At 39.0% G+C, this 15,330-nt stretch overlaps 2 protein-coding genes across 4 annotated transcripts in view; both read left to right on the top strand.

The window, feature by feature from the left end:
• Positions 1-15,330, top strand: part of LOC124535524 — a 113,818-nt gene that overhangs the window by 93,280 nt on the left and 5,208 nt on the right. The window lies entirely within an intron of this gene.
• Positions 9,063-15,330, top strand: LOC124535526 (interferon regulatory factor 2-binding protein 1). Its single transcript, XM_047111745.1, has 4 exons — positions 9,063-9,933; positions 12,162-12,395; positions 12,769-13,010; positions 13,122-15,330. Exons 1-4 carry the CDS (start codon positions 9,267-9,269, stop codon positions 13,245-13,247), a joined length of 1,269 nt encoding a protein of 422 aa, XP_046967701.1. The 5' UTR covers positions 9,063-9,266; the 3' UTR covers positions 13,248-15,330.

The following is a 15,330-nucleotide window of genomic DNA, read 5'->3' as shown; positions in this document are numbered from 1 at the left end:
TAAATAAATGTTGTATACAATTTTGATTCGTGATTATATTATCATTTAGTATATATAAAGTTATTTAGAATGTATATAATACAACATAAGAGTATTTATTTAAATAAATATTTTCAAATAACAAATCAGTACACCGGCTGTAGTATTACGCTACAACTGAGATGCTACAACCGGGCCAAGGATTCGTTGACCGGGTCGACTGCCGGTTATTGATCCTGCCTCCCGGGTACAGATGACAGCTCGCGACCTCTCAGGTTGCGGCGCAGTGTGCTAAAGGCGGCGCAAACGTCTTGGCACATGTCGCAGTTAAATGTCAAAACGTCTAATATTCTGTGAGAGAGATTCATAATATATGAAACGTACATCTTTATTTTTAAATAGATAAGTATAGCACTAAATGCCGTGTTATGTATCACACCTGTGGCTCGCTTCCAGCTGGTATGCGAGCGAGCGCGCGCTACTAGCATAACGTAAGATTTTTGATAACGCGTATGCTAGTATCATGCTAGAAGATCGCAAGCGGTTTTGATTATCTCCCTTATCAAAATGGAGAGAGTGATTCTCACATAATTTACATTACATCACGAATTTCTAGTAAATTTCGACTGAAAGCGCATGCGTAGAATTCCAGGGAGACTTTATGACGTGTTTCTAGAAGATGACATGCCAACTAAATGCATCTATAATGGTATGATATAGATTACCACAACACACCTGGACACCCAACTTACTGAAAAAATGACAGATTCTGACCAAATTGTTGGCAAGTCAAACAATGACGCAAATTAGAATCACTGAACTGTATGAGATAGAATTACGAGGACACTTTCTTTAAAATTTTAATGTAAAACGTAAAACAGTAATAACGAATATATATTAAGGTGTTAGTGTGTAGAGCTTCAAGTCTGTGGAATGTAAAGAGCCTGAGTTCTTTGAAAGAAACCTCACAAAAGTAGGCCAAGGGTGACCTCACCTGAACTGTGTACGCGAGAGTACTTACCTCTTCCGCACGTGGAAGATTTACTCCTTTGAAAATGTACTCGTACGCTACGAATTGCTCTTTTGTGATCTTATGTTCAGATTCAAAATGTAGTTTCAACTCGTATTCAATCTTACTTGTTTAAATGCAAAAGATAAAGACACATCAATAAATTTTAACTTTTTATAAACTACATAATTTTATACAACTAGTGACACGCCCTGGCTTCTCATGGCTGCAATTTATTTATAAAGGAAATGCTATGATATTATATAGTATTTCGGAATAATGTGCTTTCTACCAGTGTCTTTTGGGATGTAATAACCTCTTTAGAATATTAGTATAGATTATCAAATTGATCTGATATGGACCAGCAGATAGATCCCAAATCATCTTCAAGCTCAATGATGAAAAAATTCTGGAGTATAAATCCGTTCTCCAAAAATTACCCAATTCGCCAGCATAGAATTCAGTTTGCGATGAAAAGACTTAAAAAATTTAAATTATCAGATAGCTGAGTTACAGTAGCTATTGCAAAGTAAAAGGCGTTGTTTTGGTAAAACGTTAATATTGTGGATATCATATTAACAAGACAATTATTACCGTTAAACCAGTAAGAAAGCGCAGAGTTCACACATGATATAAAAGACGTTTTTATTGTTCGATCGTTCTTACATAAGTACCTTTACGTGAACCGGGAGACGGGTGTAAAGACCGGGTCACATCGGGAATCGGGCCAAGGATTCTGCAGCAGATGATATTGATCCGTCGAAAGGAGCTACGGGCCATCTTCGTGCAAACAGTTACATGTCCTATGCTGAAGGGCATAAGAGCGATGATGACGTATTTAATGTTAATACACGTGTAAGCCTGAGAGCATCAACCATATTTTTTGTGTACTTTTATTGTTAGTATCACATTGCCCTTTAAATCATTTTCGAATTTATAATGAAAATAATTGTTGAGCTTATTTCATTGGCCTTAAGATTTAAAATAGCTTGTCACCAAATTAGAAAGTTTTAATATATTATTTGAGCATCAATAATAGGAACGCATTTGTTGTTTTTTTTTTTTATTATTGTATTTTGAAAATTTTCGTTCCATAATTTAAAGTTCAGATTGTACGTAGATGTGTGAATATTTCTCTATTCGCTTGACAAATCTATTATAAAAATATCATTATAATAATATACCTATTCAATATTAAATATATTATTAAATCATCAGTAGAAAATTATAAGGTACTTAGCGTATAAACTATAAGCTAAAACCGTGGTTTCAACAACAGACAACAACAGCAGCCTGTACATTCCCACCGCTGGGCCAAAGACCTCCTCTCCCTTTGAGGAGAAGGTTTGGAACATATTCCACCACGCTGTTCCATTGCGGGTTGGTGGAATTTCTATGAAATTTGTCACATGCAGGTTTCCTCACGATGTTTTCCTTCACCGCTGAGCACGAGATCAATTATAAAGACAAATTAAGCAAATTAACCGTGGTTTCATTCACGAGGAATTCAGCTTGTGACGATAGATGTTCACGCACCTGTAGTTGTTCTACTTATTAGGAATAAGTAGAACAACTACAGGTTAGCATCCTCGAAGGATGACAAAACCTATGTTCTTCCTCAGAGCTCAAGCTTGTTCATATGCAGTTTAATCAAATTTGGTCCAGTAATTTGTTATTGATAGCCGAACAAATGGACATATCGAATCCTTTTCATATTTATAATATTGGTCATTAGCGAAGTGTTTATTCATTCATTTATTACGAAGATTATTTTATAAATACTATATGTAGAAATACCTAATTATTTTTTTATATAAAGTTTGTTAAATGCAATTTGCAAAGTACCACATATATGTCGTGGCTATAACATCGAAAAGGGTTTTTCCATATAACAACATCACACTCAATTGTTTTTTTTCCTATATAATGCACCGACTTCGACATATAGGTAAATAATACAATATAAATACCACGTTTATTATTAAGTTAAACATAGTTTAAGTATGAAGAACTCTCTAGAAAATGCAAATCCAATATATATATCCAATATATATAATAAGAAATCAAAGTGCACTTAAGTTTCAGATATTAAAGAAACATTAACCATTTATAACATCGCCAATGCACCAACCTCGGGAACTAAGATGTTATGCCCTTCCTGTCTGTAGTGACACTGGCTCACTCACCCTTCAAACCGGAACACAACAATGAAAGCTATTTCAAATATGAACATCTAACAGGGTGTAACCGAGGCGTGGAATTTGAGGAAAAAAATCAATAAAACACGCCGTGGCAGGGACGAAACTGCGGATAACCGCAATAACGTAATAGTTTTACTATCGACAGCGACGTAAACTTAAACACGCGAATGATGCAATTATTCATTTAGCTAGATGAAATAATAAAATAGTTCGTCTTTCGTTAATCTCTTATCGAGTAGTTCGACTGCGATATCAGCGCATCGACCGTTGCTCGGCGCCGAATCGATGCGACCGACGCATGCTCAGTGCGGAGGCATCTCCGCTCAATACGTGGGACTACGCGCCACCCCCCATTGCATCGCCCGAGGTAAACGACTCGCGAACGTTATGATAGGTCTAGAACCATACATATTCGACCAAATGTGATGCGTAAGAATAACTCGCAAATCTATTCGGTCAATGTCGTATCCCTGTGATGTTTATATTTCGTCATACTTACCTTAATACTATATAAACCATATACTTTTCATATTTAATGTGACCTCAAATGTGTCCATTTTTATTTGTCTATGTTGTTCATCTCTTATCGAACAAATAACGTTAACTAAGTTCAAATAACCGCTATCGTTATGATTTTTACGTGTTCTAATTAAAGACAATTCTGCGAACAATCTATCAAATACAATCGAACGATACATGTGTTATCAGAGCGTGTTATCGATTGTATTTTGACGTAATGACTGTTGCCGTGCGAGCTTTTCAAATGAAACATCGCCTTTCCATTCATTCATTCGTTTTCAAAATCCATTGCACGAGAATCATATATTACATAATTGGTCTTATCAAGTTTATAAAATTACACATTTCGTAGAAAAATCACTCACAAAGGACTCAACTGTTTTAAATAGTAAATTTTTTTTTAAGTCGCAGGCATTATCTGCTTCGTCATTTTACGAAGCTTTAAAGAGTAATCATCTACTAGTGGTAGCCCACGAGTTCGCTCGCGTTTTTGGGGTGTAAGTTGTCACGTGTTAGGCAAAAAAGTAGCCTTTCTTGAAGTTAATTTTGCTTCATACCAAATTTTATGAAATTAGGTTCAGTGGTTTGGTCGTAAAAGAACATACAGACAGACAGAGTTACTTTGATACTTGATTATAATATTAATATAGACTAAATGAAATCAAAATTTTTTTACTCAAATACTCTGCACTTTTGAATCGCCACATTACATTATTGAGTTGAAGTCACTGGTTCGGAAACCGTAACCGGAAAGAAACTCAGTAGTTACTCTTATCCACCACGTAATTACAGAGTTATTTTCAGAACTGCTACGTTTCTTTTTCTTAAATATCCTATTCTTTTTGGTTATATTGAATGGCTTGCTGTTCATGACCTCATTCCGATAAATATTAAAATGAGTCTGCCAGTAAATTAGTAGCAGCCCTTATTCGAAAGTTGGTTACATTGCCATGCTATGTAAAGCAGTTGGTCCTCTGTTTGTTCTCTCCCCGATCGTGGCGATTGCCTTCCCATCGAACTATGAGTGGGAGAGAGAAGGGAGAAAGTGCACCATTGTTTGCGCGAACACTTGTGCACGAACATCTACTACGTAGTTAGCTAGTCTGAGCTGGTAATCGCCTCCATGTCTCTATGGCTGAATCAAAATCAAACAGTAAAAATTATGGTTAATAACCATAATCATCAAATTCAATCAGCGTTGGCTATTATTTTTACTTGGTCAATCAATAAATGAAAGCATTGAACGAAATATTCCTTATATAAATATGCTCTTAAAAAGACTTTTAAGAGCATCGCCATATTGCAGTAATTAAAATGTTCGAAAAGTATATTATACCGAGAAGAACCAACAGGTTACTCTTTTTCATAATTTTAATTACAGAGAATGTCTGTAAATTACAATCGAATTTTGGTATATCCTAGAAATCAATGCATACAAAGTCCGTGCTTTTTTATATTTAATATCCACAATTATCTAAGTACTTTGAGATTAATATAATAAGATTTTGAATTCTTCTTGTTATTGTTTACATCGGTTTACCCGTATCTCTTTCGGCAGTTCTCGGAATCGTGACGTCACACATCGCTATTCCCCTTATGCCATTCTTAAAGTAACTCGTTTCGAGATCTTCACACCATTGTAACAATGAGTGCATTTCAAGGCTAAGCCGACATGAGTCATAGTTAAATAGGTTTTTTTATGTTATACATATTTCTAGCCGACGTTATTTACTTTTTATATTATCTTTATATATATATATTTTGCAGTATGGCAATACTATTGATATCAAAATATTTAAATATTTTTTAAAAATATATATATTCTAAATTCAAATAGCGACCTAATGAATCAAAATGTACTAGATTACATAGCTATTGATATAAGTAAGGTAAATAAACAGTGACACGTGTTGGGGAGTGGACCCAAGCATGCGCCCTGCGCTCCCATCGATCCGGCGGACCCGAATCGTCTATAGCCACCGGAGACAGCTCTGGTATCGTTGGAACAAAAGAAACTTACACAGATAATCGAGATAGGAAAATGCGTGTAATCGTTACACTTCATTTTGCAAAACCTTTAATATTAAACTAAATGTATTGGAAAAGTATTACAAAATTTGCAAAGCTGATAAAATGATGTTAGAAGTTGTAGTTGCTGGTGACTTCGTTCTCGTTTTACGGGTCGATTGTCAAGTGTTGGACATAAAGAAACCCTTTGAAGTTCAAGCTCGATTGGTATTAAATTTCATTAAATCAGTTTATCGGTTTGGCTGCTAAAGACCAACAGACAAACAAAGTTACTTTCGCATTTATTATAGTATAGATTACAAAATATAAGATTTAATTCTGTCATACTATTTAAAAAAAACACGTTTAAAAAATAACGTTACAGTAAGTTATTTATGTTAGAGTAGCGTTACGTAAGAGTTCATTACTAAATTCTACAGATCGCCAGCTCACGAAAATCAATACCCCAACTGGTAGGGCGTATCGCCCATGTAACGCTCACTCGACGCCAACATATGTATATATATTTTGATCATACCATAACACTCTTTCATCGTTACTTGTAACTTAAAATCACATTCTATAATTGCTGCAACAAATTCAGAATGCATAGTTACGACTAAAGAATTATTATTATATAATGATACCACTGATTATATACATTAAAAGACAGAGTTCTGAATTTTTCAAAAAATATATAATCATAATGTTACGTTTTAAAAAAAACCGTTAGACACAGCTTAGGTCATACTAGTTTTCACATCAATTACAGTTCTGATGTAATCTTCTTAAAAAAATATAAGCACTGCTGTTGAATATTCATAGTTACGTTACAAATAATTGCGTGATCTATATAATAATGTTTTGATATTTACTACTAATGTAAGTAGTAACGTCGCTAATCCGGTTGTGTGTCTGTGCCCTCTCAGTAGATGTAAATAAACATAGCTGGCACGTGCTGCTTTTTAAAACGACAGACAAGCTCCGCGCAGGCGCACTGCCGCAGTGGTTCATTGCACCGATAACTGTTATGATTTAGGTTTAACTAAATGTAAACTAGAATAAATACAAATAAAACACTACCCTACACTTACATATTTTTCTTTTCGTCTTAATTTTATTGTGAAACAAGTTTATTCAATTAACATTAGTATATTTTAATTTGCCAACGTACAAGGGACATATCATCTTAGAGGCCATGGCGATGAACAAGAAAATCCAGTAACACACTGGTCTAGAATTCTCATATAGTTCTGTATGTCTATAGGCAATAATGATATAAAATTAGGTTGACATTTGCTTTGCCTTCAAATTACTTTAGTTGATTAATGAAAAAGTGTCTAAGTAGTCCAAAACTAATCCATATGCCGTATTTGTATGTCACTTCCCCGAAAGTTATTGAGCCATAATATAAAGTACTTTTTTCATCTAATTAACCCATTTATATTATGATGGTTTGCTACATAATCTGTATTCATTTCTTTAATGTGCAGTCATATTAAGTTGTTCAGTTTATATTTTGAATGATCAGATACCGCATAGCGTGTTCAATATTGACCTTTTAACAATTATGACTATACATATTTTGAGTCGTTTACTGAATATCTATCAAGATTATGTTTCGCCGTGCAAACTAATATGTCATATATTTATATTCATGTATGAAATGTATAGCAAGTCAGTACATTGAATTATCCGAAGAAGTCCAGGACTGTGCGTGGAAGACGAAAAATCAAGCGCTATGGCATCTTATGGCAAAGGATCATGTCCAATAGTGAATAGCAGTTGGCTAATAATTATGACATTATATCATACGAAGCAAAGTACGTACGTACGTAAATTAGGTAAATTATTTAGGCGCCCAACTTCATCTGCTCCTTTTAAAGTTCTACATACAAGCGAATTCGCAATCAGCTAATCAGATTCGACTCAGTTTTATTTCATCACAAACAGAAAGGTAACCAAATTTAAGTAAAAGTGAATTAGTTCAATTGACTTTTAGTTAAATTGCTAAAAATGACGGGGTTTTTCAAATCACACAGGATATTTGTAAGTTAGTCATTTCATTTTATTTTATCAAATAATAAAAAGATTATGTTACTTTAAAATCTATAACTATAGGTATTCTAGAAGTGATTAACAAAAGACTTTCATTTTCTCAAATTGTTTTGTTCTTAGGTATATACATTCTTAAGTACATACATATTACACCAATAACGTCCGAAATATGATAAGTTTTCCAATTTCAATATTGATTCAACGAAAAAATCGATGGGTAAAGAATACGTTATAATATTGCAAATTTTAATTGAGCTCGTCTCTTTAGCCGTTTTTACCTTAACGTTTTCGATACCACCGTAGTCTTGATTATACCTGACCGCATAACTGTTTTTCCCGATCTTACGCATACAAAAAGCGATGAGACTTCATTATTATTAAAACACAACATAAATGAGCGGCAACATGATGGCAAATGCGACGTTGCCGCTCTGCACGCTCGGCTGACTCGTCACGTGACGTCACGTCTCAAGATGGCCGCCACGCCGTTCGCGTTACCCCGCTCCCGTCTTCCAGCCGGATCCGATCGTACTGCTTGACTTCAATAATAATAATAATTTAAAACCCAGCCGCCTTAAAGGAAACCGAGTGAGAATAGATTGAAATTTAATGCATCGAGCACGTCGGCTGTACGCTTAGCACTAATTGTTATTCTACAACGGCAGCTGTTTACTTTCGTTGAATAATATCGGTTATCTTAGCGGACTCTATGATTTAGCGATTGAATTAATATTATACTTAATTATTTATTAGTTAGCGCTGGAAGACTTCATTTAATTTAACTTGTAATTTTAAACTTACAAGTTTTCAATATTTCCTTTGTTTTGATATTTTGTTTCTATTTTTATAAAGTACCTACCTAACTGTTGATGCATGAATCACTTTTGTTAGTAAATTGATGTATGATATACATACCTGCTTATGCTGACTAACGTAACAACATTATCTGTTTCCGATTTGATTACAACGTAAACGTCGGTTTTTTTGCGTCGGGTTGTCAGCCTTATTAATAAAAATATGAAATTATGATTCAAATAATTATTCGAATTGTAATACTAACTACTAAATGTAACCCAGTAATGTTACTCCATTTGCTGGTTTGTTGTGCATGCACCGGGTTCGTTATCGCGCGATAAGTACGGTAGGGTTTGGAGGGGTATGGTATGGGGGCAAGAGGGGCGCATCCGCGTCGGGCTAACGGCTCGTCCTCGGCGCGTCGCGGTGCGCGCGCTGACGTCACCGCTCGATAATGGCCGCCGCCGCCCGACCCCCCGCGTACGCCGCACCCGTCGCTGCTCAGCTCAGTCTTTCTCCGACCCGCTAACGAAGCGAGTGCCTCACCGTCGAAAAGCTAACGCGTTACATGTGATTCTAGTGTTCCCGTGTACCATGGTGACAGTGTTTTTCGTTACGAGTAATATAAATCTGTGACAATTTTCAAGGGGAGTGACGACGGCCGATCTCTCGCACACCGTATTCTATCCGGCGGCGAGATGTCGGTGATGCAGAAGCGCCAGCACTGCTACTTATGTGACTTGCCCCGCATGCCGTGGGCGATGTTACATGAATTCTCTGAAGCGGTATGTCGAGGATGTGTTAATTATGAAGGTGCAGATCGGATTGAAGTAGTTTTGGACACAGCGAGACAATTAAAGCGCGCCCACGGCTTCCAAGAGGGCCGTGGTCCCTCGCATGCCAAGGGAGCTCATCGAGCGCCATTAGAAGCACATCAGAATGGAGCCGAAACAACAGCTCGAGGTCAACCTGCTCCACCGGCCCACCACGCACCATCTACTGGATTTACATTACATCATTCGAGACCTGCAAATGCAGGTCTTTTGGCAGAATACGGTGGTCGAAGGGAAGAACACGAAGGCAGGCGACTAGCACATTTGCCGCTTGCTCATCTCCCAACGCACGGTGGAGCTCGACTAGCTCCTGGTCTAACACTTAAAAGGCCAATTGAAGATGATGACCACCAAAATCACCACGAACCTACAAAAAGGCTCTTGGAGGAGCATTCTCGTCCACCACTAACTCGTGGTGACTCCTTGCCTGCGGTTTCATTGGCTGCTCCTTTTGCACCTGACCGCGTTTTCAAGCAAGAAAAACACCCAATGCGGACACCTTCGTTTGATGCATCCTCGTTCAAAACGAATGGTAAGTTTGCCATTAACAACTATATTTTTGTTATTGTTTTAAATAATTCTGCTATTGCGAGTAATTTACAAAAGTCGTTATTACAAATGTAGTGTTGTTGCATATTATCGGTGACATTTTAAATTTTCATGTCCTATTTATTTATTCATTATTTAGATAATTGAAACGAGGTAATGTTAAAATATGGAAGATCTCAGGATAATCATAAAAATTGTCTCGAGAAAGCGAAAAGGTAAACAAAATTTGAAAAAAATAACGAAATTCTCAATAAATTCCAAAATTACTCGCCTGCTACAAACAACTAAGTACGAAAAATCGTAATAAATATATTTTTCTAGTCTTAAAAACAAATACAGGTAAACGATTTTGAGGTGCATAGTATTATTTTTAAGCGTCTTTCTGTGCAAGCAAAACTTATGTCTGATGTAATATAGAAAAAGTTCTAATGTTTATCAATAACAGTAGACGTGAACAATATTTAAATAGCTATTTAAGTCACGCTTCGCGCGATAAGAACGGTGATAGTTATGTGTACGTGTTCCGTGGAGCGATGCTGGGTGTTTTGCGCAAGCGTTCGTTCGCCAAGGGATTCATATCTAGGTAGGTGCATTAACTCGGTCCATAAATACAAAACCGGTCCGACTGGTTGAGCGTTCTCGAAAGCGAGCCCGCGCTCGCGGCCTCTCGCACACAACCGCACTACGCTCAAACACCCACGTAATGTAAACGCGGCACCGCCGGCACCGTGCCGTGAATGCATGCACGACAGCGTTCGGAGCGGCAACGTCGCGTGACGACATTTTCGCTCGCGTACGTATGTAGGTAGGCCGTCGAGCGAAAAAATATAGCGCCTGCCTACGCTTGGCAGAGTCGCTCGACCACATTCCGTTGGCGTGTGTGTAAGGAGCGCGGCGCGCCACGAGCCGCCAGCCAAAAAGGTCACCGCGCGTGACGTCACCACCGCCATATGGGCCGCGCCTGCTGCACTGCCCTCAGCCCGACCATCACTCACGCCCTTTCGCACGTTACTCTAATAAATTATCTGTTTACGTTCCATTTCATTGTGACATTTGAAGCGTTGTGTTTCATTCGCAGTAACATGTCGATACAAAACACCAACACGTACGTTACCCCAGTACGTTTTGCCTGTTACAGTTACCTTTTTTTTCAAGACCTTTGATATTGTAAAAATTGCGGGTAGTATATTACAAAACGTTAGTTTAGCATAAGGTTTTGAAATGGCTTGTTTGATAGATTTCTGTAAAATTTTGCAACATATCCATATTTACAACAATGTTAGAATAAGTAAGGCTAGAATTCGAAGGATAGGCATCAGCTTTTTTATATAAACAAACGTCCAATCCAGAATTTGCAATATTGTCTTATGATTGCTTTTTTCTTGTCTGAACTGCATTCCTCTTGACAATGTAAGAATGTATTCGAATATATAATAGACGAAGTAATTATTACTCTAGTGGGAAATGCACACGTATGGAAATCGCACCGGGAATGCGACGTTTGGCAACGCCGCGCTTGCGATACGAGGGCTGCACATTCAAGTGTGCAACTCGCAAGACACACTTATTACTTACCTACCCGTCTACCGGCTCGGTTGGCCCAAAAAATCCAGCGCTACTCTGTGACCAAGCAATGACACATCGGCGCATGCTACGTAAGCGCGTAATAACACACAGCTATTTATAAGCCCGTATGTGCGTGTGTGTACGTGTGTTTACTATCCGCCGGTCCACCGCAAACGATGTGTCATCCAACATTGAATGTGAGGTTATTCGGACAAATTGAAATGATGTCGTTCGAGCGCGACAGCGCATCGAAAGTGGCGCTGTATACATATTATTGACACGCGCTCCATGCCAAGAATTATTTAAATGTTGCCAAAATAAACGAGCAGAATGACGTTTTCATACGAATGATTAAAGAACGTTTTCGCTTTGTTACCGACAGATTTTATATAAATAACAGTAAGCATGATGCAATACGTCGCTTTGATTTGATAAATGCTTGTAATTGTAACAAAATACGTTTTATGTGTTATTTTCCTTGACATATCCGTTTGTTAGTCGATATAATGATGTTATCTCATGTTTCTGGAACTTTAATAACGACTTTTGTAATATTCGATGCAAATAATCTTGAGTTTTACCTAAATAAAAGCTTTCTTGACATTTTCGAATAGCAAACACTATATGGAATCGGATTTCTTTTAGGATATGCTAACAGCGCTCCAATTACAAACGGCTCGGCGGGATCACCACTTGGACGCACGGCTGGCTCGCCACCAGTTACAGGAGCGGGAGCCGGTCCTTCCCCGATGGCCGCTCTCATGTCTGTGACGGACACACTGCCTCCGGGCTCACCGCGTTCAGCCGGAGGATCACCTCCCCAGCCGCCCCCACAGCGTTCCGCTAGCCGCTCGAGCCAACACTCGCCCAATTCATCAGGTAAGACTTGTGTGAAAAATTATGAAAACAAGTCATGAGAGAGGAAATCGTAGATATCTAACAACGAACTGTCATAAAAGCTAAAAGTCAATGAACCTCGGAACAGAAAATGTTTTTAAATTCAGACAAACTCTTAATCGGTGTTGAATCGTTTGTCACGGCTATCGTTTCGCCGTGACATGGTCGGACTCGGGCGGGCGTCCGATGGCCGCGCCGGCCGAACTCGGCGAGGCGCCCGACGACCGCTCGCACTCAAGCTACAGTCTGCTGACCAAAGCGATACTATAATAATCAAACGTGACCTCTATGACTAGTCGAAAATGATAATATGAATTAGCAGACGGTAGCTAAATATTGTCCTCCGGTCCGGCAGGGTCGAACGGCGGGCGGCGGTCGTCGGGCTCGCGACATGTGTCGTCGACGACCTCGGTATCGTCCACGGAGGCGGGAGAGGGCGCAGAGGCCGCCGCGCCCGCCTCCGCGCCGCTGCTAAAGTGCACGCTCTGCCAGGAGCGTCTCGAGGACACGCACTTCGTACAGTGTCCCAGCCAACCCCACCATAAATTCTGCTTCCCCTGCTCCCGGGACTCCATCAAGCGACAGCAAGGATCAGAGGTGAGTCTGACTTTCGGAGTCGAAATCGTTCGCCACTTGAGCGTTCTATACATTCGTTGGAACCGCTTCCTTCATCGAATGAAATATACTTACAAAAACTTTCGTTTTCAGGTATACTGTCCCAGTGGAGAGAAATGTCCCTTGGCAAACTCGACAGTGCCCTGGGCCTTCATGCAAGGCGAAATCGCCACGATCCTCGGCGAGGAGTTCAAACCGAAGAAGGAGCGTGAGACCTAGGGCCGCGCGACGCAGGCCCGACTGTATCTCTTGTCCCTCCCGCGGCGGCTCTGAGCGCCGGGAGCGGCGCCCGCGGGCGCGTGGCGGACGGCCGCCTGTACATACTGTAAATACGTAGCGGCGGCTATGCACCGTGTTCAGCGTACTGGGCGGCGGCGACATGCAATATTCTGAATATAGTACATATCCGTTTTCGAAGGTTTTATGATTATCGTCCTGATACTTTGGGGGTCGTCGTTTTCGCGAGGGCGAAACGCTTCGTTCTGAAGTCGTTCTCGACGGGCGTGAGCGGCCTCCGCGGACCGCACTTGTGTTGATCGGTGGGATTTCTTCGGATGCCATTTTCTTAGTTACCTTTAGGTTCCGAACCATAGTTGACTTGGCATTTATTTATATTGTGATTCTATACACTATACGAGTATTATGCTATATATGATCATGACATATTTTGTGTAGTCGAATACTGACTGTAAAAATGTAGTTTCTCGGATATTCGAAGCGCATCGCGCCCTGTACAGATATATTAGCTCGATGCGTATTGTATTCGTCACGTTCAGCGCATGGAAATAGTCTTTACGTTATATTACGAAGCGATTTATTCAGAGTGGCTCGAGTTCCGTTACTGCGTTTCATTCGGCGAAAAGATTCGGCCCGGAAGCGACTGTTTCTTTTGTCGTCGCTGTGAGATTGGGAATCATTCAAAATTGTAGTTATTTATGGTTTGCTCCTCGGAGCTCTCGTTTGGGTTGTTTCGTAAGGAGGTGCGCAGACGAGCGCCGGCGGCGGCGTGCTAGTCATGTGGAGTGCGACGCCCATCCGCGAGTGCGCGCCCGTTATAGGAACTCTTAAAACTCGCTGCTGTATTGTATAAAGTGAAGTAATTATCATTATATTATTATTATATATGTCATAATGTTATACCGTTTGTAGTTGTCAATTTCGAAGGCTATCAGACGACGGCCGGCCGGCTTTGCATTCTGCTTTCGCTACGTCGGCCTCGGTCCCGGGCTTATGAAGCCTCGCGCCGAAGCCTCCGGCCCGGTCCTGGGTTCTCGTTTCTCTGTGTCTGTAGTGTCGTATCTGTTGACGAGACGCCTCGTGTCTTTAAATACTGCGTATTTCAGAACATACAATCAAATTGATATGTCCATTATTTATTTTAGTGTTTCTTGTACATATACGTACGTTGTATATACTTTTGTCTACTTGTAAATATTTAAGATAACGTTATGGTACGGCCGCTACGCTGTCCGGTCAGTATTATTAAGTACCGTCAAAATTGTAGTTATTTATAAACATCACATTATTACGTGCTACGAGCTGAATATTCTATTGATATGTAAACATTTCCGCTGTCACCGCGCGGATCTGTGTGTTTATATATTGACTTGTTTTGTATATTTCTATCAGACTCATATCGCATGCATTTTTTTCTCGGGTGCCCGCGCACCTCTTGCTATGTTTAAGAAGATACATAATATTTAATCTTTCTTTTGTACTGTTTGATACGTTCTTTGATGTTCTTAATTATTGCTTTTGAAATTGTCATAACATGAATTAACACGTATAAAATGGAGTTTTTTTTAAAGTTTTCTGATAGATTTCGAAATTGATCGCGATCAATGAATTTTGCCCGTAAACGGGCTTGTGGGAATAAAGTTCGCCAATGAATGGCCAATAATGAAGAATTGTGAGCACAAAGTGTGCGTCTTATTTTGTTTGCCTTTGAAATGTTAAATGTAAGATGTGTAATTATAATAGTTGGTTTAGTTCACGACTAGTAGATGTTACTTTCTCTGATTAAGAATTATATGTTTTGATAATAAAATAAATGTTTAACGATAATGGAACCCTGTCAATGCAAGACTATACTAATACATTTTTAAATATTTCAATAGACTTGCATTTAACATCTCAAGGAATAATAGTCCGCCTTTATGAATAGGCTTGTTTGTAGACGGTGGAAAATCACCAGAAAAATAATATGAGACTTGTATCTTTCTTACTGTAAGCAGCAAATGAAATGCTTCGATTAAGACGTTAATGTACATGTTGGTGAAATACAATTGATGTGATTTTGTAA

This window comes from Vanessa cardui, chromosome 15 (assembly GCF_905220365.1).
Source record: "Vanessa cardui chromosome 15, ilVanCard2.1, whole genome shotgun sequence".
Taxonomy (NCBI): domain Eukaryota; kingdom Metazoa; phylum Arthropoda; class Insecta; order Lepidoptera; family Nymphalidae; genus Vanessa; species Vanessa cardui.
Note: the sequence above shows the minus strand (reverse complement) of the source record. Positions and strands in the feature narration are given on the sequence as shown.